The 24,003-nt window shown below is 38.9% G+C and overlaps 1 protein-coding gene across 3 annotated transcripts in view; it reads left to right on the plus strand.

Moving 5' to 3' along the window:
- The window catches only part of CLCN5 (chloride voltage-gated channel 5), a 162,014-nt gene that overhangs the window by 118,660 nt on the left and 19,351 nt on the right, over positions 1–24,003 (plus strand). For 2 of the 3 annotated variants that reach the window (XM_016943447.3, XM_016943446.4), the window contains exons 5-7: positions 14,047–14,198; positions 16,656–16,755; positions 19,968–20,155. In XM_016943447.3, the coding sequence (XP_016798936.1) occupies positions 14,047–14,198; positions 16,656–16,755; positions 19,968–20,155 (440 nt within the window). Of the gene's footprint in view, positions 1–11,491; positions 11,928–14,046; positions 14,199–16,655; positions 16,756–19,967; positions 20,156–24,003 lie in introns of those variants that run through there. The other variant, XM_016943449.4, reaches the window with a different exon arrangement.

The raw sequence follows: 24,003 nt of genomic DNA on the forward strand, positions 1-24,003 counted from the left end.
TCTTTGTGCTGTGAAGTTCTATAAGTTTTGACAAATATATAGTGTATCCACTATTACAGTATCATGTAGAATAGTTTCACTGCCTTAACAAGTCCCCTGTGCATTACCTATTCAATCCCTTCTTCTCTTGAGTCCATGGCAACCACTGACCTGTTTATTGTCTCCATAAATTTGCCTTTACCATAATATCATGTAAAAGGACTCATACAGAATATAACCTTTTTAGATTAGCTTCTTTCACTTACCAATATGCATTTAAGATTCATCCATGTCTTTGTGTGGATTTATTGCTCATTCCTTCTTATTGCTGAATAGTATTCCATTGTCTGTATATACTACTGTTTGTTTATCCATTCACCTACTGAAGGACATCTTGGTTGCTTACTGTTGGGGGCAATTATGAATGAAGTTGCAACAAACACCTGTGTGCAGGTTTTTATGTGGATATAAATTTTCAAATCAAGTAAGTAAGTATTTAGGGGTGTGATTGTTGGATCATATGGTAACACTATGTTTTGTTTTGTATTGTTTCATAAAAAAAAGTGCCACCAAACTGTCTGCCAAAGTGCCAAAGTGTCTATACCGTTTTGCATTCCTACCAGCTATGAATGAGAGTTCCTGTTAGTTTGCATCCTTGGTATTGTCAGTGTTTTGGATTTTAGCCATTCTAATAGATATGTAGTGGTATCTCATTGTTTTAATTTGCATTTCTCTAATGACAAATGATGTTGAGCATCTTTTCACATGCTATTTGCCATATGTACATCTTTCTTTGGTGAGGTTCAGGTTTTTTGCCCATTTTTAAATTGGGATTTTTTTTATTGTTGAGTTTTAGTTCTTTGTATTTTGGATACCAGTCCTTTATCAGATATATGTTTTGTAAATGTCTTATCCTAGTCTGTGGCTTGTCTTCTTGGCTTTTTTTTTTTTTTTTTTTGAGATGGAGTCTCGCTCTGTTGACTAGGCTGGAGTGCAGTGGTGCGATCTCGCTTGGCTCACTGCAAGCTCCGCCTCCTGGGTTCACGCCATTCTCCTGCCTCAGCCTCCTGAGTAGCTGGGACTACAGGTGCCTGCCACCACGCCTGGCTAATTTTTTGTATTTTAGTAGAGACGAGGTTTCACCATGTTAGCCAGGATGGTCTCGATCTCCTGACCTCGTGATCCGCCCGCCTCGGCCTCCCAAAGTGCGGGGATTACAGGCGTGAGCCACTGCGCCTGGCCGTGGCTTGTCTTTTTATACTCTTTACAGTAGTTTTTGCAAACCAGAAATTTTTAATTTTAGTGAAGTCTAACTTATTAATTTTTTTTCTTTCCTGGATCATGCTATTTGTATTGTATATAAAAAGTCATCACTGAATCTAAAATCATGTAGATTTTCTCCTATGATATCTTCCAGAAGTTTTATAGTTTTGCATTTTACATTTAGGTCAATGGTACCTTTTGTGTAAATTTTTATAAAAGGAGGAAAGTCTTTGTTTAGATTATCTTTTTAACATACTTATGCCTAGTCATTGCAGCACTGGTTGTTAAAAACACTGTCCTTTCTCCACTGATTTGCCTTTGCGCCTTCTTTAAAGATTAATTGACTGTATTTGTGTGGGTCTATTTTGGGGCTCTCTATTCTGTTCTCTTCGTCTATGCATCTTTTCTTTTGACAATACCATGCTGTCCTGATTACTATGGCTTTATGGTAAATCTTGAAATGAGGTAGTGTGAGCCTTCCAACTGTTCAGCTTCAACATTGTGTTGGATACTCTAGATGTTTTGCTTTTCCACAGAAGCTTTAGAATCAGTTTATTGTAGCTGCAAAATGACTTGCTTGGGTTTCTGTTGGGATTGTGTTGAATCTATAGATCAAGCTGGGAAGAATTGAAATCTCGATAATACTGAGTTTTACATCCCATGAACATTGACTATTTATTCAGATCTTTAGTTTCTTTAATCAGTATTTTGTAGTTTTCTGCATATAGATCTTGTATATATTTTCTTAGATTTCGACCTCTAAGTATTTAATTTGGAGTGGGGTGGGGTGAGGTGACTATTGTAAATAGTATTGCTTTTTAAAATTTGCAATTCTAGTTCATTACTGGTATAAGGAAAGCAATTGACTTTTGTATATTGACTTTATATGCTGGAGTCTTACTATGTTGTCTTTATTAGTTCTAAGAGGTTGGGTTTTTTCGCCTTCAGGATTTTTTTTAGGATTCTTTGGGATTTTCTACATAGACAGTTATGTCATCTGCAAATAAAGACAGTTTTATTTCTCTCTTTCCAACCTGTATACTTTTTATTACCTTTTGTTGTCTTACTTTACTAGCTAAGATGTTGAATAGATGAATGGTAAGAGAAGACATCCTTGCCTTGTTCCTGCTCTTAGGGGAAAAGAGTCTAGTTTCTCACTATTAACTGTGATATTAGCTGTAGGGCCTTTTTTGGTAGATGTTCTTTATTAAGTTGAGGAAATTATACTTTATTCCTACTTTCCTGAGAGTTAATCATGAATGGATATTAAATTATGAATTATGTCAAATGCTTTTTTGTTGTCAATGGATATCATATGACTTTTCTTCTTTAGCCTATTGTTATGGTAGATTACATTGATTTTTGAAATGTTGCTCCAGCTTTGCATACCTGGAATAAATTCCACTTGGTTGGGATTCCACTTGGTTGGAGATAACTGATATTATGCAATGTTGAATTCAATTTTCTAATATTTTAAAAGGATTTTTACATCTGTGTTCATGAAAGGTATTAATCTGTAGTTTTCCTTTCTTGTAATGTCTCTGTTTGGTTTTCATATCGTTTAATGTTGGCCTCATAGCGTAACTTAGGAAGTGTTCTCTCCGCTACAGTTTTCTGGAAGAGACTGGGGAAAATTGGTATCATTTTATCCTTAAATGTTTGGTAGAACTTACCAGTGAAGCCATGTGGACCTGGTGCTTTCCTTTTGGCAAGGTTATTAATTTTTGATTCAATAATAATAATAGGGAATACATTTAAGTTCTGCAGGTCTATTTTACAACACGATGATAGTTAATAATAAGGTATTGTATGCCTGAAAATTGCTAAGTGAATGTATTTTAAATGTTCTCACCACAAAAAATAAGCATGTGAGATAATGAATGTATTTAGTTTGATTTAATAATTTACAGTGTATACGTATATAAAAACGTGTACACCTTATTTGTCAGTTGTACCTTCATAGAGGTGGAGGAAAAATAGAAGTGGGTTGTTTAAGCTTCGTGTATTTTGGGATTTCTGGCTCTCTTTGTTTAATTAATTAATCTCTAGTTTAATTCCAGTTTGGTAAGAGAGCAAACTTTGTATGATTTTTAATCTTTTTAAAGTGTGTTTTGTGGCCCAGGATGTGGTGTATCTTACAAAATATGTGTAAACTTGAGAAGACTGTGTATTCTGCTGTTGTTGGATGAAGAAGTTGATAAATGTCAATTATATTCAGTTAATCAGTGAAAAAATAATAATAATAGATGTGGGGCTCTTCAGATTTTTCTGTTTCTCCTGTGTACGTTTTGGTAGTTTGTGTCTTTCAAGTAGTTGGTCCATTTCACCTGTTAGTAAATTTGTGTTCATAGTATTTCTTTATTATCCTTTTAATGTCTGAGAGACCGGGAGTCATGACCTCTTCTTCATTTCTGATATGGTAATTTGTGTCTCCGCTCTTTTTTTTCTTGGTTAGCTTGGATAGTAGTCTATCAATTTTGTGGATCCTTCCAAAGAACCTGCTTTTGTTGATTTTTCTCTATTTTTTCAATTTTATTGATTTCTGTTCTAAATTTCTTATTGTCTTTGGTTTGCTTTAGGCTTATATTGTTCTCTTCTTCTCCTAGTTCCCTAAGATGGAAGCTTAGGTTATTGATTTTAGATCTTCTTTCCTAATATATACATTTAATCCTATAAATTTCCCTCTAAGCACTGATTTTGCTGCATCCCTCAATGTTACTTCTCACATATATTATATTTTCATTTATTTCAAAATATTTTAAAATTTGTCTTGAGACATTTTGACTTACAAGTTTATTTGGAAATATGTTGTTTAATTTCCAGGTATTTGAGGATTTTCCAGCTATTTTTCTGTTATTGGCTTCTATTAATAGCTCAATTCCATTGTGTTAGGATTTACAGCAAACTGGCTAGGACTTGGGCTGTATTTCATGTTTGGTGTATCTAGGTGCCAGAGGCTTCAAATTCCTCTAGTGTGCTTGTTTTTGTCTCTCCTCTTGATTGTGAGTTTCCCTGAGGACAACTCCTCTAGAGTCTGTGTCTTGCAGCTCTTTCAACTGTGATCCACTATTATTATACTGGAGCCCTGATGAGGTGGTAGTGAAGTATGGGGGAGGTGGTAATTTTATAATCCTCTGATTAAATGTCACTGTTTGATGGAACTGTGTTTTGTGGCTGTGACCTTCATACATTTTTCTCCAGTAGTATAGCTTTTTGTCCTCCCTGCCCTCTACTCTCTTCTTTGACTGCAGCATTCCCAATGTGTTTACTTGAAGCCCTGCACCTTGTTGAGTATGTTCCCCTGCTTTAGGTGAGATAAGAAGGCTAGATGGCATGGGAGTGGGAGGAATGTCCTTCTCCCAAATGGGATAAGGCTCAGGCAAAGTATTTTCCCCTGAGGCCTCTGTTATGGAGAAATATCTGGCAAGTTTCACAATGATTTCTCTTTCCCTCCCCTTGTCAGAGCCAGGAGGGATTCTTAGATCTTCACTGTGAGAACTTGGTGGGGTTCCTGGAGGCAGAGCTTTGGTGTGGGAGCTCCCCTAAGACCGTGGTCCCCACGAGTTTCTTGTACTCACGCTAGTCCGCACTCAGCCTTCAGCAGCTTGTTCAAGTTGCCATTTGTGTTTCTACCAGCTCCAGCCATTTCTACTCCAGGTAAGCAGATCTCAGCTGTGTCTCTTTAAATAAGCTTCTCTCTCAGATTTTGGGGTGGCAGTTTCCTCTGCAACCTCAGTTCTCCAATGAGTCCAAGAAAGATCATTGATTTTTTTTGGTTTATCCAACCTTTTATTGTAAGGGTGAGAGCAATAACTTCTAAGTTCTTTGCTTGCAGGAGCTGAATCCAGAGGTTCCCCATTTTCATTTAATAAAACCACTTTGGTCCTTTCTTGAAGGAAATATATTTTCGGCTCCACTTTGTTCCAATTCATGACACGTGGTAGAGGAAGCAGTTGCTGTAATGCTTCAGGGGGTATGTGCCATATATTTCTAAGATCTGGGGCTAACAGGTAATCCAGAGATACTGTAGCCGTATGGGTATAGCTCTGTGTAGTTAACCACATGCCAGAAATGTTGGGTCTCAGTGAGATACTAGATTGTCCTGTACCTCACTGATGAGCTTTTCTAAGGATTGGTAGCACCATTTTATGATCTTGCCAGTAGAACATTCTCAGTTAGCTGTGCAATCAAAATATCATTTGGAATTCTTCAAAGATAAGGGCCTCTCAGAGGTCATTCAATCCAATATATGAGTGACCAAACAAAAAATCATCGCTAAAATGATACAGTATGAATTTGGAAGGGACCTTAACATTATATTTACTAATACCCCTTCATGTTACAGATGGAAAACCTGTAAACCCACAGAGATTAAGGCAGTTGCCCAAGGTGACACAACTAGTGAGTTATGGAGCTAGGATTGGAATCCACATCTTCTCACTGCAGGATAATAGGTCTGATCACACTTTGTTCTTATTTAAAAACTGAATAAGCGTTCTTCCTCTCAGGGCTTTCCCTCTTAGTGTTGACCAGAAACTATCACCTACTTTGTCCACAAGTATCCCAGTAATCTGCCTCCCAGAACATAAGTCTGCTCCTTGCAATGTCCTGTCTCTGTTCTTCCAGTTGCATTGCTAGTATTTTTTCTTTTCAAAATCACTTATATAACACATAAATATGTCTCACTATAAAAGATTCAAACAATACACAGGTTTTTAAAATGTGAAAGTCTCCCTTGTTCTTCCCACTCCAGAGACAACCACCAAAAAGAATTCAGTGTGATCCTTCCAGTTCTTTCTCTATCCAGTCACATATACAGACACACATTTAAAAAAAGACATATTCTGCTTATTTTGTGACTTGCTTTTTTCATATAATATGTCTGGAATACATTTCTATTTCAGTACACATCAGTCTACTTCTTTGCTTGCACTATTTCCCTATTACTAGATACTTTCATTGTTTCTGGGTTTTTGCTACTACAAACAGTGCTGCAATGAATAACACACATACACTGGTGTGCACAGGTGCAACTGTGTCTTTAATTCCCACATGAGATATATATATATATAGATATATATATATATGCTTTTTTGAAACTTATTTTTCTGTCCATGACATCACACAATTCCTATGAATCCAAGGAGAATCTCACAATTGGTATTTTCTGTCTTGAAATTTTCCCCCCGCTAAAGAATAATTGCTAGTCTTGTGTGCCCAGTTTCCTTTTGGAAATTAATAGAAACCAATGTAGACTTAGGACAGAAGAACTGGAGAATTGCTGCTTCTAAAACAATAATTACAAGTTATTAGGCAGGATCATGCTACCCAAAGGATTTCCCAACCCTGTGGTATGTAATATGCATTTTAGGGCAGTGTCTCCCTACCCATCACATTCCCCATTCTCTTGTCAGTCCCATAAATGTGTACAATTGAGAAGGAAGGAATGAAGAACAAGTAAGGGAGTGGGGCGCTGTTTACTTTTTGTGGGGAGCCCTCTCAGCAACTTTGTCAAATCTAGCCCCTTTACTTCATTGCTACATTGCTTTCTGTGGCATCTTAGTCCAGTGGGAGCCTGCAGATACCAAGCCAAAATCCTCATGCTGTTTTGGTTACTTTGATAACTCTGTCAGTTAGCACCCTGGTTCCACTGGTCATGAAAGTGAGTTGAGTCAGGAACTTCCAGATTTGAGCAGATGCTGGGAATAAGAGGACTACAAGAGATACACCCCAAGAAAATAGCCACAACCCAGTAAAGATGGAGCTGTATCCACTGGGAATAAAGAGTCAGAAGGAGGTGTTAGAATCTGAATTCATGCTTGTCTCCACAGCTTTCCCTATGCCTTTCTGCCATGCCCAACCTTCCTGTATTTTTCTCATAACTCTCAAACTTCATTTCAATATCATAGATTTGTTGGGGTTCTTGCAGTTCCATTTCCCACATCCTTCACCACCCCTTTTATTGTCTAGCTCTCAGCAGAGTCGGGATAGAGTTTCTTCTTTGTTGTCCTTCCTGCGTGTTAGACACCTTCAAGTTTTAACCTGCTGTGAACAGGAACCAAAGCAGTGGATCACTAAATGAAATGAGTGCAGGGATGAGATTCAAAACAATGCAGGCACTGCCCAGTGATATTGGCTGTCAGACATAGCACTGGGGCAGTGTCCTGGAGCCTCCTGGTATTCCAGCCGCTGGATCATGGGTAAGTTCAGGAGTTTCTAGGGTAGGGTGAGGTGGGGGAGGAGAGTCCTAAGGAAAAAGTGGTTATTTATCTGTAGCTACTGAAGTATTTCAGTATTTAGCAAACTGGTATGGCATACAGATGCATATCAACAGAATAGCTGCCCTGAATAAGTGTCCCAGGGGTCAAACTAAGAGTATACTAAAGCATAATGTGGTCCTGGATAGATACCATCCCGGACTCTCCTGGGTAGTTTCTATCCCGGACTCTCCTGGATAGTTTCTATCCCGGACTCTCCTGGATAGTTTCTATCCCGGACTCTCCTGGATAGTTTCTATCCCGGACTCTCCTGGATAGTTTCTATCCCGGACTCTCCTGGATAGTTTCTATCCCGGACTCTCCTGGATAGTTTCTATCCCGGACTCTCCTGGATAGTTTCTATCCCGGACTCTCCTGGATAGTTTCTATCCCGGACTCTCCTGGATAGTTTCTATCCCGGACTCTCCTGGATAGTTTCTATCCCGGACTTAGATGGGAGGGCTACTCCAACTACATTTGCTTTTCGGCCACTGGACTTAGTTGAGTGGGAAAACAAAATAGAAGCAAAATGAAGGCACAAGTTGCTGGATAGAAAGTTCCTACAAATGTTGATTAATTATCAGGGCTTCCGCTGTAATGTACTATCAGACAAATAGGTGAAATGGGATGTGAAAGAGTTTATGTGACTTATTGGCAGATCTAGAATGGATGAACCAGTACAAGAAGGGAAGCAGGATGCGGGTATGGAAGTAAGAAGTGGCATATAATAGGGTCTTAGTATTTGCTGTTGAATGCAAGTAAAGTTTAAATGACCACAGGATGAATATCTGATGATGTGTGTTAGGCATAATGTTGAATTTTTTGTACATTTGGTTCCAGCCTTGCAAAAATACAATATATCCCTGTAAAACTGAAATACATTTTTTAAAGGGACTATTTTCAAGTCCTGTGATATATACCAATAGCCCTGCCCCATTTCTTTGAATGCTTATTTATTTCTTTAGGTTGTTGCCAATTAGTGAGCCCTAATGCAGCTGTGATATTACTAAAGCAGTACTTCAGGGTCTGCGCATGAGATTTCTTCCTATTCTTTTTCCTCTTGTGTTTTTGTTAGTGTTTAACTAGTTCACTTAATCAGTTACTGTTCAGCCCCCTAGGTAAATTTCTAATGGCATATTGGTTAGGGATTTAAATAAACATTATTCTCAACAGATTTTTTTTTCTTGTATTTTAAGGGGTTTTCCAGTTTAAAGCATCATGTGATTTTTAGAAAAAAAAATTAGACAGTGATTTCCATAATGAGAACTGAGTTAAATACATTCATTTATATGCCTCCTCATTCAAGCAGTGTGTTTCTAGAGACCTGTTGTTAAGTCTTTAGATCCGAGTATAACCCTAACGGGAAAGCTGTTTCAATGTTGACTTTTTTCTCTGACTGGTTTACTGTATGTTTTTCCTGGACTCAGGCAATGCAAATTAGCCTTTTGGGGGCTTTTTGTTCTATCATTCAAGTTGAGATCTAATTGTACTTTAACTTGAATAATTTTTGTTAGAACATTAAGTTATTTTATGTATAACATTCACTATGCCTTCAAAATTTGAGATAAGTTTTACTTTTTTTTTTCTTATAGAGACAAAAATCTAGACTCACCTAAGTACCCCAACCTGATGTGTAGGCTCATTGTTTAATTTTTCTCTGCCTTCCTTGGCAGCATATTTACATGCCAGAAGCTTAGCTCTTAATGCATTGTTTTTTTGAAAAGCCTTTTGCATTTTGTTACTTTGTGCATCATTAGTTAATGGGTAGATCATTTCTGTTGCCATTCTTGACAGTTAATTTTTAAAAATTTATTTTCTTTCTACTAAGTTTAAAAAATGCTAAGAAAAGAAACCAGCTAGATGTGGAATATGACCAATGACTTAAGCTGTTTGTCATCAAGTCAGCTATAGATATCTTGATGAAAGTGTGTGAACAAGTTAAACCTTTTCACTGATGAAACCTAAAATAGTAGCAATGGCTGTCATCATCATCATTGTTATACATTTTAAAATATATTGTTTTTCTTATTCTAAAAATATGATGAATATTTTTAAATTCACAGTCCGCACTTGTGTCAGTTAACCATTTAGAGGTCTTCATGTGCTAAAAGTTTTCAAAATATTGCTGTAGGGGCCACTGGCATTGTAAAAATTGGGAAATGATCTGGTCAGATCAGTGTTTCAGAAAGAATTCTGCTTATCTCAAAATAGTCTATTATTGTGTTTTTATCATAGGATGCATTAAAAGTTGGTAAGAATTTCTTTATCTTATTTTCACAATAATATCAATTGACCTACACTGGGCAGTCTGTATAATGAACACACACTAAAGATGGTAAGTTTGCCAGAGAAGGAATGGAGAGTAGAAAAGAATAAAAGAAATAAAGCATGTCAAACTCTGATACTGGTGCCTCATTTCTTAATCTAAATTGTAATTAAATCTTGTTTTAGTATGAGGACTGAATCATAGCCACCAGCCCTCTAGTTCTCAAAGGAAGTAACTGTACATGGAATAAAAAAAAAAGTCCCTTCCTTGGAAGTGCTGATAAAGCATTTGAAAAACACATGAACTTTCATTAAAAGTCAATAACGTGGCACCAGCTATGCAATCCATAGGAACTATATATTTTTATGTACCAAAAAAGATAGTATCTTTGCTAAATCGACTGCTAAATACTATAGCTGCTAAAGTGTGAAATAATCTTATAGATAATATAAATCATACTAGATAATATAAGTGAATTCTTTAGTGGTCTTCAGATACTGTTACAGGTAAAATTGTGTTTACTAACGAACAACTTGGAAGGAGGCTTTAGAGGTTAGGCACATTACCCTCTTTGAATGAGATAGACATACTTTTCTAAAAGTTTAATCGAATAAGACAGTCATAGTTGGGCCACAAATGGCTTTTGCTTTTTACAGCAATGTAGCTCATGGCCACTTAATACAGTCAGTTGCCACTTCATTTTCAATCCTCCTCCTTAATGCTAGATTAGTTCATCAAGTGAGTGAGATAATATAACAATGATGAACTGAAAGCATACAGGTCCCATGCAGTGCCTCACATTTCATAAGGTTTTGTTGTATTAACATTTCAGGGTGTATCGAACCTTAAGAATTGATGCAAGTAATACTATTTCAAAGCTCTACACATAGGGTCCAGTTATTACAGCACACTGTGACTGGGTTAATGTTTAACAGTGGCTGTCCTTTGGGTTCCCTTAGGGAATCCTCCCAATTTAGGGAGTTGGGAGATAGCAATTTTATTTTTCTTTACCGGACTGACCTTATTGCACAATTAATTAAGACCTGCTTTAAAATAGCCTTCACAACCCTTTAAAACCATGGAAACATCATAGTGAATTTATTGTCAGGCTAAAATAGCTACTTTCATCCAGGTTGGATTAATGAGTATCAGAGTTGTTGTTGCTTTCTGCGTAGAGCATTACTACTCAGAAACAACTCATTTTCTTGACTATACTCTGGGTTTTCAAAGTGATGAGGTGCTGTTAAAGAACTGACCTTGTATAGTAAGTTCATATGAAGTTTAGTTTTTCACGTTTTGCTTTAATTATGATTTGTACATAAAGAAGCATAAAACATGTGTACAGTTTAAAGAATAATTATTAAGTGAACACTCAGGTAAACCACCTCCCAGATCAAGAAAAATGACCAGCATTCCAGAAGCCCTGCCCTTGCCATGTGCCCCTCCCACATGGCAGCCCTCTACTCTGGGTAGCTTCTGTCTTTACTTTTGCCATTTCCTTGCTTCTCTTTGAAATGTAATCACTTACATTTGTATTCTAAAATGATATAACTTGCTTGCCTGTTTTTGAACTTAGAGGCATAGAATCGTAATGAATGTTTTGTGCATTTTTGTGTCTGGTATCTTTCACTCAGCATTAGGTTTGTGAGACTACCCACGTTGCTGCTATCTAGTGTATTTTTTAAAAAACCTTTTTTATATTTGCCTTTCTCCCTTTTATACTTAGGACCCCTGTAACTCTAAATTCTTTTGGATATTTCTACTTTGCCTTCTTGGACTTTCTGCTAAATGAAGACTAAGACTTGTCTGGACCCAGGTTTCCTGAGCTGACCCGACTGCCCGCAGTTTGATGGCATTTGTTTAGATGAGACTACATCTTTAAGGCTTCTGTGCCCGGTTAAAAATCTTCCTTTCTCCCAGGCTGGTCCAAAGGTCTGGTCACATGACTCCAACAGTGACATCACATTCTGACCGCCAGGGAACACTGGTAGTTCTTTAGGTGGCGTTTGTTGCTGTGAAAGGCAGAGAATGCAGCAAGTGCCCTTCTAAAGCACTTCAGACTGGGGCTTCTTTTGTAAAAGCTCCCCAACCTGAATGACCAAATGCGGGCTGCCAAGGTTATTTCTTCCTTGAGGCAGAAAAAAAGAAAACTGTGATTGAAGGTAAGCAGACTTGAGCCTGACCAAGGACTGAAGCATGACCCCCGGGAGCAGGGGGTCTGGAGAATTGCAAGCAGTCTGTTGTAGGATTCTAATCACTGCCTGCTCTTTGAGAGGGGCCTGACAATTGCGTTTCTAAGGAAACCGGACTACAAAGGAGGATGATGCGGTGCTCATGTTACCTAGTGATGTAATAGGATTCTTTCTTTCCTGCTAGAAGCTGTTGCAGATCTTCATTTTGCCTTAATATCCTTAAAGGTGGGGGCCTCATTTGATATATAGTGTATCATTAGATAGCTATCAGATGATTTTTAAAATCAGTTTCACAAAATCCTATTTTTCCCCTTCTGAAAGGAGAACTCTTAAACCAGAGCAAATTCAACTGGAGCATTAACCTGCCTTAAAAAGTAAATATCTGGTTGTTTGGTGTCATGTGTTCATGTCAGCATTGGACTTGAGAATTGAAACAGCTTGCCCTCCCCCACCTCCACACACACATACTTTATCCTCTTTCTGCCCTCATTTCCTAGCTGGCTTTTTCCCTCTAAGCTCTCAAGAAACACATCAGCTTTCATCTTTATCAGTATGACACTGACATGATAGGAAATGCTGGGCTGGTGATTCAGCAGCCATCCATTTTACAGTCAGGTACGAATGAAGATATGGAAAGGACTTTGGTTGGGGTTTTAAGATTAACTTGTTCACCTTTTCCACTCCACCCCTACCCCGCCCCCACCCTACAGATGATTTGGACTCTGCAGAGCTTTTTCTTTCAAATGTGCACCTTGCCTGTGAAAGGCATGCTGACTTAGGTATTCAGAAGACTTACAATTGGTAAACCAATTGTAAGTACAGCTTGGGGTGTTCCTTCAAACTTTCCCCATGAGATTGCTAAAGTTGTCTGTTTGGAGTTTACAGTGAAGATGGGGATGCAGATGGGAGGAGAGGGAGTCAGCTCAGGCCCACTTGGGCCTCCTCTGCAGAGGGATTCATTACCAAACAGTCTGGAGGAAGCCTTGTCCCTGCCAAGGTTGGTGCTGCAAATGTGAGCTTTGGCTGGGTGAATTAAATGATGGCATTACTCTGCACTTTTCCCCAGTGTGCATTTGCATAGATTCCTCAGTACTGTTTTGTATTTTGTGTTTAATAGCAAAATCTTATTCCATCAGATGATGTTGCTGAAATATTTTGAATCAAGTTTAAGCCTTGTGTGAGTATAGCTTGTGAGTTTAAAACTTTCTCCCCCATTCCCACCGTTCATCAAACAAATTTTGGTTCAGCTGATATATACTGATTCTTGGATATGTGCTAGACACTGTAGAGAAGGGAACGATGAATCAGACATCAGGCTACCAGCAAAGAGCTTGTAGTCTAGAAAGGAAGATAAAGCATGCACAAAAGTAATTGTAATAGAAGTACCCAAAGCAAAGTAGATAAGGGACGATGATGGGTGGGCAGGTGGATATGTTTCTTGCAGTTGAAGGATCAGGGAGGGACATTTCATCACTGAATCATACACTGTTCTTTAAATCTCTGCTTGTAAATCTTAGACTGTGCTGACATACTTAGAGTTCCTACAAGCCTGTTACATCAGAGATCAAGTCTTATACCTATTGAAGGGAAATTTGTACATTCCAGCCAACTTAACTCGTGAAGAGGCCCACATGCTTTATTTGGAGTCCCCAGTCAGGCAAAAACCACTTCATAGGATTTAATTATTGCCTTATAAATGTAAAATGGTTCTTGATGTGATATGGCTGCAAGTGACTTTGACCCTTTTGTCTCCCTTCCATAAACTGAAATACCTAAGCTGCTCCAACCTCCTTTTTGTCTTTTGTTTCATAAATCCTTTCCCATTGCACACCAACTCCTGTCTCTCTTTGTACTGTCACTCTCATCTGTTGCTTTCCATTCACACTGCCTTTAGCCACTCATCATTTTGTGCCTACACCACAGAAACCTCTGAATGTAATGGATGTTCCTACCAGGTGACTGTATTTCTTTATCAACCCCAACTGTAGTCATCTGATAGTTTAAGGGCCCGCCTTTTGGAACCAAAAAGAATGTATTAAAAATGTTAAGAGTTTCTGAAGTACTAATGTCTGTTTCTTGTTCAATACAGAGGACAAGTCGTACAATGGTGGAGGAATAGGTTCTTCAAATAGGATCATGGACTTCTTGGAGGAGCCAATCCCTGGTGTAGGGACCTATGATGATTTCAATACAATTGATTGGGTGAGAGAGAAGTCTCGAGACCGGGATAGGCACCGAGAGGTAAGACAAAAGATGGCACATGGGTAAGTGTTAGGAAATACAGGGGAAGAAATTGAAGATACATATTCTTTCTATTCTTTCCTTTCTTCAGCCCTGGATGTGACTGAATCTGGTTTCTGTTGGCAATATAGAGTTTCATTTTTAAATTTATTTTTGAAGACATCTTGCACATAATTTTTTAATTATACTTTAAGTTCTAGGGTACATGTGCACAACGTGCAGGTTTGTTACATATGTATACATGTGCCATGTTGGTGCTTGCACATAATTTTTATCCTAAATTTAAAAAATTGTATTTAATGATTTATCTTACTATAGTAAATAGTCGAAAAGGATCCTCACAGCTAAAAGGGATATAAATGCCTCTGAAGAGAGGTGAAAACAAACTTGGAGGAAGGTGGCAAAATAAATGTCAAAGATCTTCCTTTCCCATATAATCTCTCTTTTATGGTTTTTTCCTTAATGCAGGATATTCATAACTAAGAAAAGTAAATGGTTTTCTGTTAAAGGAATAAAAGAAAAAAATCTCAGAGCCCTAGTGTTTATTGAAGCATACAAAGTAAACTCCTTGTGATTATTGATCTTGTACAACCATAAAACCAAAGTAAACTTATGCTTTCAACTCCAACAAAACCACAAGACCAGTTAAATTCAAACTGGGGACATTAACTTAATGTGATAGGTAATAGATGGTACTTATGGCTATGGCACAGGTTCTTTTGAATTTAGCAAGAGAATTTCCCCACTTTTCTCTTTTTGAAGTACCATGAAAACTTCTCAGAGAGACTTGCCAAGGTCATTTGCCTTTAACTTGTTGCTGTGTATCATTTAAATTAGGGAATCACAATTTCTGGTTTGTATAAGGGCCACGTGGAGAGCTTATTAAAAAAATAGTTGTCCAACCCCAGAGATTCTCGTAGGTGGTCCTCTGGTGAGTCACTTCTTCAACCCACAATAGGTATTATTTTTTTTTCTTTCTTACTATTTCTGCTTGGACTCCAGATTTGAAATGTGATTTTTTAAGCTGCCCCATTCTCTCCCAAGTTCATGATTTCCTCCTCTTAGAACCAAGCAAATCTCTTGAGTAGTCAGGTCGAGATTGACTTTCGTTCTTAAGCCTTTCCAGCTCCTGACTGGTTTTCTCACGACCACCTGAACCCAGGAGTCAGGTTGTCCCAAGTACAGGTTTTGAGAAATTCCTTCTTAATCCATGGATATTTGGTGATTCCACCGAGTTTTCTTGTCACAACTCGAAAAATTGATCACTATAAAGCATTTCATGTTTTTTCATAAGATTTCTGCCATTTGGGAACATATACACATATTCTTTCTATCGTATGTATCAATTCATCAGGCGGGCTTTAGAATTTCTGCCATCTGTAATTTACCAGTTTGTCATCAGTTGCATATTCAACATGTTATCCAGATTATGAGAGTCACCTGTGATATGACAAGTGCACACTTCCTTTTATATTAATGGTTGCATCTGAGGCAAATTATGCCAATTAGTAATCCAAAACCAGTTAAAGTGTGTTTATCAAATAGCCCAAGGGGGCTTTTTGTTTTATAGCATTAACTGTTCATTATCAGAAGGGAAACACTGTCACAGGGAAAAATGTAACTTTGTTCCTTTTCAGCACTGAAATTGGAAACTTAGAGTCATAGGTCAAAACTATTTAAAAAAATGCTTTTGAAATTCTCAGAATAATTTATTGTTTGTGACGTTACTGTAGATAAGGTGGGGTAACTAAGTTGCCATTTCAGAGATAAGAAATAGAGGTACAGAGAAAGGGGAGGTACCAGTGACAAAACTGTCAGAATGTTAATTTTTAAAATGTAGGCCCTGAAGGGTTAAATTGTCAAGTCTAGGACTTAAAAGATAAAACTTTCTGCACCTCCTGATAGCCTTGATGTTACCAGCAGGTTGTTGAAAATGAAAAGAGATACATCATTGCTATCACTTAGTATCGGTGACCACTGTACAATTAGGGGTTTGTGGGATGAAGTCTGGGAATTTGCCTGACCTGAACCACAGCCCCCAGGTAGTAAGCCTCAATTTGTACTTTTATCACTCAAATAAGCCTGTGTTTATTTATTCTTTGAAAAACATTGAAACTATTTGCTGTGAGTCAAGAGATTGCCCTTGGAATATCTGATGTCCAGGACAGAAAGATACCACTGCAATAAGCAAAACAAGTTGATGCTATAAGAAATGATGGCTTGGGAGGAAGCTCTGAATAAGGGACTTGTGGGCATTACAATACTGTAGATGAAGGTGGGGTTTCGGTAAACCTCAAAGTTGTTAGTGAAACTGGTTCAGCTAAAGATTATGTGAAAAGTAGCTCTAAATTGGTCTCTATTCTCCAGTGATTTGTCTTTGTATTTCTTTGTTGAACAGTTTTTAAGTGAAAAAATGGTGTGTGTAGAGTGTACCAATGTTTTCTCATTTTCCCCTAGATTACCAATAAAAGCAAAGAGTCAACATGGGCCTTAATTCACAGTGTGAGTGATGCTTTTTCTGGCTGGTTGTTGATGCTCCTTATTGGGCTTTTATCAGGTATGGTAAACTGTTAGTTTTCAAAACAAATCTCCTAAAATTGTGGTATGTCTCTCCCGTAAGTCCTGAGCTGAGTCACGTACTGTGTTTTCCTGTTTTTCTACCTTAAATGAATTGCTGTTGAACCTTATAGAAGCTCAATGTCCCCATCTGTAAAGGGTACTAATACCTGCAATTCTTACCTTGAATAAATGAGGAAATGCATTTAAATGCATTTTGTACACTATAAAATACTGTATCCATTTTAAGGTGATGTTAGCCCTTTGGTGCTTGTTTTGAGGAAGAGCCCTTCTGTTGGAGACAGTTTTTTTTTTAATACATACTGCATGGGTTTTAGGAGATAAGATGTGGAAGAGGACTTCCTGAGACATTTTGTGGGTGTTTCTTAAACATCTACTCTCTCATTTGGTGATGCAGAAAAGCATGTAAGATATGGCTCCTACTCCTAAGAAGCTTATGATCTCATTCTTTCATAGTGGCTGGGGGTGGAATGGTGCCACCTTGCCCTATAAACTCCATCAACCTCCCCTGCCACTCCATATAATATACAGTCTCACTAAAAATGGTATACTTACTGTACAAATACAGCTTTCAACCAAGTTCCCAAGAAGGTTTCTCACCCGGTGGGGGGAGGAGAGGGCCAAGGACACTAGGTAGAGATGGTAAGAGGTGTGTCCTTATGGCATTAAAGGATAGGGCCTAGGCAAATCTGTAATCTTGAGCTGAAAGAGAAGTTAGGTGGAAACCTGGAGGTGGAAGGTATACAGTGGTAGTTAACAGCAAGTAGAGGCTCTAGTTTTAGGCTGCCTGGATTTGAATCCAAGCCCCACCACTTGCTAGTTTTGTGGCTTTCAGCAAGTTTCTTAACCCCTGGAAGCCTTAGTTTACTGATCTGTAAAATGGTGATAATCAAAGTCCCTATGTTAGAAGTTTGCTGTGAGGATTAAATGAGATATAGCACATAATAGCACTTATTAAGCACAGCAGACAGTTGTTAATGCTGCTGCTGCTGCCGTTACCAAGAGAGAATAATTCATGAGCCATGGAGTAGAATGTGACTGTAGCAAATGAAGAATGGCTTATCTATAGCTGGGTTTTAAAAAATTGTCTAGGGCAGGGATTGGCAAACTTCTGCTGTAAAGGAGCCAGATAGTAAATATTTTAGGATTTGTGGGCCAAGTGTTCTCTCTAGCACCCACTCCATTCTGCTGATGTGGCACGAAAGCAGCCATAGACAATAGGTAAACAAACAAGCCCAGCTGTGACCAGAAAAACTTTATTTGCAAAAATAGGAGACAGACAGGATTTGGTCCTTGGGCTATAGTTTGCCAACCCATGGCCTAGGGTGTTAACTCTGCCCCTTCTGGCTCTTACAGGAGAGAGAACATGGTCTGGCTCTTTGGAGCTGCCTAATAATAGACTGGGTGGTCTGTAATGCTAAGTATTGCAGAGAGGCTGAGGACAAGGAAGATGGCTGAGAAAAGATTATATGACCTAGCAGTTAGGAACACAGCAATTACCTTGAAAAGCCATCTCAGAAAAATATTAGAAGCTAAATCTATTCGGTTTGTGCAAAAGTAATTGCATTACTTTTAATGGCGAAAACCGCAATTGCTTTTGCACCAACCTAATAGATTTCAAGGGAAGGCAACCACTGTAGAAGTTTTGGTAGTCATAGGAGAGAGAGGAAGGGTAAAGGCTTGAAATGATAACAAGGACAAGGGACAGCATTTTATTCTTCAGGGTAGGGGAAACCTAATACAATTTGTAACCAGAGAAGAAAGAACTGACTCTGGGGAGGAGGAGAGGTAGAAGGAGAAGACAGGATTGAGGGTACCAGTGTTAGGTGAAATAAGACATGCACACGTGAGACAACCAGAGAATAAGCCAAACTGTATAACATCATGGTAATTTTCCGAATCCAGGCAGTAACAGATAGAAGGCCGAGAAGATTGTGGACCGGAGTGGCCAAGAGTAGGTGTCAAACAATGTGTTAGATTTGACTAGATTCTTCAAGTATGTAAGTAACCTATGTTAACACTTTTAGCACCTACCAAAACATACACATGACATGGCTTCCCGCCCGTTGGAATGTAGGCATAATATCCTCAACTTTTTAATGTATTTCTTGTCACTAGGTGGTCAGTGAATATTTTTCTTTCCCTTGTACACACAGGGTATTTTGTTTTTAAGCATTGGAGAGCAACAATAGAAGCAGTGTGTCTGAATGCTGGAACAGTCTGGGAATTCAAGGGCTGTGAATTTTGTGATGGCTTTACTATTTCCCTAAAGCATGATTCTGGGCCATTTAATTTCTTTATGCCAGAGTTTCTTCATCTGGATGACAGAAATGATGAGAAGGCCAGAATCTAAATTACTATAACTGTCTTAACCCTATCAGTCTATTAGCCACAGTGCATCCTAAGTCCCCAGTTCACGATTCCATTTCCCATCATTTTCTTTGGTGAATGTTCTGTGTATAATACTGTTTGCTCTTTCTCAGTAAGAAAACTTCAGGATGTTCATGTCCTAGGTTCAGGAGGCCTCAACATGTCTATAGCTTCATCTCACCTTCCATGCACATCACAGTTTGTGCTTTGATAGATTCAGCTCCTTTAGCCTAGAATGCCTTCCTGCCATTGCTCAAATTCCCTTGTCCATGGAGCACAATCCTGCTATTAAGGCTTAGCCCTTCTCCCCATAATCTTCGTCAGCTCTCCTCTCTAAGCAATCTCAAATAAACATCATAGAATGTTCCTCAATGTTGGGCAATTCACATATTCTGAATCTTGTATATATGTATATATGTATATGTATATATATATATATGAGAATAAAAGAATCTTTAATAAACTTGACTCTTTATGGATCAGTATTCATAAAGTTGAAGTCAAAATAGTGTTTTTGCCCTGTTAGTTCAGCTTAAAGACAGGCCCACTAGCCCCTTGCTCCCACTTAACCATTTTGCTTTCCCTAAGTCCCTTCTATGTAGAAATTCCACAGATGGCAGTGTTTAGTGCAGAGATAATAAGTGAAAATCAAGCAAACACACAATGAGAAAGAGGTTACAGGTGGAATGAGGAAGTATGTGCTTATCTGTTACTTTGCTTCCTTTCCCCTCATTTTCTCTGACAAAGCTTATTCTGATGACCAAAGAACAGTTTCCGAGATTCAGTTTAACTTTGGCCTTTCCCTCCCTCCCCACAAATCAGGTTCGTTAGCTGGTTTGATAGACATCTCTGCTCATTGGATGACAGACTTAAAAGAAGGTATATGCACAGGGGGATTCTGGTTTAACCATGAACATTGTTGCTGGAACTCTGAGCATGTCACCTTTGAAGAGAGAGACAAATGTCCAGAGTGGAATAGTTGGTCCCAGCTTATCATCAGCACAGATGAGGTAACATGTAGTGATGTTTTATGAGCCATTGACTTTTCTTCTTACATTTATTTTATTTCTTATACTGTGCTCACAGCAATTGCGGAATCTTCCTTTATTTTCCTTTCCACAGAAAGGGGAACCAGTACCAGCTGCCTTTCTCTGTGGTTTAAGTGCAGCTCTATTTCCATCTCTGCTGATGTGTAGAGTCATTTGACGCTTATGTTTAAAATGGTTTTTTGTTTGCTTTACTAAGCCTGGTGTTTCTTCTTAGGTACTAGTACATAGTGTGACTGAATTTCTCTTTTTCTAATCATTTCAAAAGAAGTGTCAGAGGCAGCCAACAGGTGAGCTATAATTTCTAATGAAGGACAGAGTGAGTTAAAAATGTGTTTATGTATATGGATTTGAAAAGTGATTTTCCCTGAGCATTGCATTAGAACATTGAAAAAAGTACAATGCATTCCATGTCAAAATAACAGAAACCCAGGAATAAAATTGCCTATCATCCCATTTTGTAATCAAATCAATATTTTCATTTGTCCTTGTCTTCTAGCATACGTTTTTGTTTTTTTTCTTGAGACAGGGTCTTTCTCTGTCACCCAGGCTGGAGTACAGTGACATGACCATAGCTCACCACTGCAGCCTCAACCTCCTAGCCTCAAGCAGTCCTCCCACCAGTCCTCCTCAGGAGTAGCTGGGACTAAAGGCGTGCACCACCACACCTAGATAATTTATTTATTTATTTATTTTGTAAAAATGGAGTCTTACTATGTTGCCTAGGCTGGTCTCGAACTCTTTGCCTCAAGTGACCCTCCTGCCTTGGCCTTCCAAAATGCTGAGATTACAGGCATGAGCCACTGTGCTTGGCCTACCATATGTTTTTTGATGCCAAGGTAACTTTGCTTATTTTTCAGTTCCTTACCTTTATTTTACCACTCAGTTATATGTTTGATCTCTCCCACTGAAAACAAAAGCACACAAAGCAAAAAACTCTCAACTCCCAATTCCACCCTGGCTTCCACCAACAAAGACAGGTACCATCTTAGTTCACTACTCATCTATTTTGTTAGTGAGGGAAACAAGACTAGGATGTATGTTTGTACTTTTAAACATTTATATTACCCTCCTTGGTCTACAAACAATTTGAGGTGGCATGTGCACACACATACACAAATACAAACAGTCCAGGGAAAAGGAGGATAGAAAAAGAATAAAGATAGAAATAGGAGTGTTTATATACATGTATGACTATGCATATTGGCTTAGGTAAAGGGTTCAATAAAAGGGATAGATACATGCCGTATGTTTGAGAGAGTTTAGGTCTATGCTTCTCAAACTAGGTTAAGGTCAGTGTGCCAGAGGGTAGGTGAAACTATAGGACAAACATTATTTGCCTTCCCGGAGCATTACTTTTTCCTGAATATTTGGAATTTTCTTTCAAAAATTATATGTAAATAATCATTTAAAAATGGAATGCAAAATTTCATACTTGTTAAGAAAAAAAAAAATCTTTCAGCTCTGCTCCCGGGTACCCTGTCCCATACTCTGATGCCTTTGTTTACTCTCTCCTAGATTAGGAGAACTTAGGTAGAAAAGTTTGAGAAGTCCTACAACTTAGGATGGGTGTGAAAGAGAGAGAGAGAGTGTGTGTGTGTGTGTGTGTGTGTGTGTATTTCCCTTGCTTTTGGGGGGATTCTTTTATTTTAAATGTAATTGGCCAGGCGCGGTGGCCTGTAATCCCAGCACTTTGGGAGGCCAAGGTGGGTGGATCACCTGAGGTCAAGAGTTTGAAACCAGCCTGGCCAACATGGTGAAACCCTGTCTCTACAAAAAAAAAAAAAAAAAAAAAAAAAAACATGTATATACACACATATATATATATATAAAATTAGCCAGGCATGGTGGTGAGCACCTGTAATGCCAGCTACTCAGGAGGCTGAGGCAGGAGAATCACTTGTACCTGGGAGGCAGAGGTTGCAGTGAGCCGTGATCGCACCACTGCACTCCAGCCTGGGCGACAGAGCAAGACTCTATCTCAAAAAAAAAAAAAAAAATCCTCTCCTCCAAGGACTGAGTGAGGTGTGCCTCATGCCTGTAATCCCAGCACTTTGGGAGGCTGAGGAGGGAGGATCCCTCGGGGCCAGGAGTTTGAGGCCAGCCTGGGCAATATATCGAGACCCCTGTGTCTAAAAATAAAAAAACTGGGCGTGGTAGCAACCACCTATAGTCCCAGCTACTCAGAAGGTGAGGTGGGAGGATTCCCTGAACCCAGGAGATCCAGGCTGTAGTGAGCAATGATAGTGCCACTGCACTCCAACCTGGGCAATGGAGTGAGATCCTGTCACACACACACACACACAAAAGTAATTACAGATTCATAGGAAGTTGCAAAACAATGTACAAGGAGGTCCTCAGTACCCTTCCCCCAGCCTTCCCTCCCTCAATGGCAACAGCTTGCATAAATGTAGTACCATAGCAAAACCAGGAAATTGACATAGGTACAATCCACAGACTTTAGTTCACCATTTAGTTTACACACATTGATTTATGTATGTATTTGTGTGTGTGTGTGCACGCACGCATGTAGTTCATTGCCATTTTGTCCTATGTGGACATTTGTTTAACCACCACCACAGTCAAGATTTAGAACTGTTCTATCACTGCAGGGCTGCCTCATGCTGCCCCTTTATAGTTGTATGTGTGTAAGCATTCCAACAGTTACTTTCAAACTGGAGCTTGAGATTTGCTCTAGTGACAGATTTCTCTGGCTCTTCTTTTTATGAACGAAATCCTTCCCTGGGGAAAGAGTCCTCTAGGTTTTGGTTTTTGTTTGTTTTTTGAGACGGAGTCTCACTCTGTCACCCAGGCTGGAGTGCAGTGGTGCGATCTCGGCTCACTGCAAGCTCCGCCTCCCGGGTTCACGCCATTCTCCTGCCTCAGCCTCCCAAGTAGCTGGGACTACAGGCACCCGCTACCACGCCCGGCTAATTTTTTTGTATTTTTAGTAGAGACGGGGTTTCACCATGTTAGCCAGGATGGTCTTGATCTCCTGACCTCGTGATCCGCCCGCCTCGGCCTCCTCTAGGTTTTAAGAAGCCTTCTCCAAATGCCAGGAAATTGCCCCCCTGGTCTCTGCCTCTGGCCAGTTTGAGTTACTTTTCCTTTCACTCCCTTACCCTCTTCGTTTCCTACCTCTGCAGTCTTCTTCCTCCTTAGCTACATTGGAAAGGCAAAGAAATAGCAATCATGTGTTCCTCTGAGGGCCTAAGATAATGGAAAACCTGTGTCAAATTTACAACTCAGAAAAAACCTGAGCATTCTGGTTCTCTTTGTCTAGGTCAGTGAGTTACTTTAATAGTGTTTTGTGTTATGAAGTCAAAAGTCCATTGGGTTTTGTATTTACTGAGTGAGTTGCAATTCCTAATATTTCTACCAGCAAGCATAACTTCCTAATCAAAATTGCTTTTTTTGTAAGACATGACTGTTTGCAGGCCCTTTAATATGGATGAATCTTTCCTGCTGGTCAAAGCTAGATTTCTTTTGTGGCATGCTTCATTTATCACAGGGGAATAGTCTCAAAAAGTATATTCTTTCTATTTTAAAAAATAGTTGTTTCCATTTTATTTGTTTATATCTGGTACCACCAGGGTCCAAAACTTTCTACTTATATGGTTGTTCCTGAGTCTGTGGTACCAAAATTTTCTTGAAGATGTAGTTATATGTGGACTCTAAAAAAGAAAATTGAGTAAACAGAACCAGAGAGCAGAATGGTGGTTACCTGGGGCATGGAGGAGGAGGAAATGGGGAGAAGTGGACCAAAGGGTACAAATTTGCAGTGAGGTAGGGTGAATAAGTCTAGAGAGGTA

This window comes from Pan troglodytes, chromosome X (assembly GCF_028858775.2).
Source record: "Pan troglodytes isolate AG18354 chromosome X, NHGRI_mPanTro3-v2.0_pri, whole genome shotgun sequence".
In the NCBI taxonomy this organism is placed as follows: Eukaryota; Metazoa; Chordata; class Mammalia; order Primates; family Hominidae; genus Pan; species Pan troglodytes.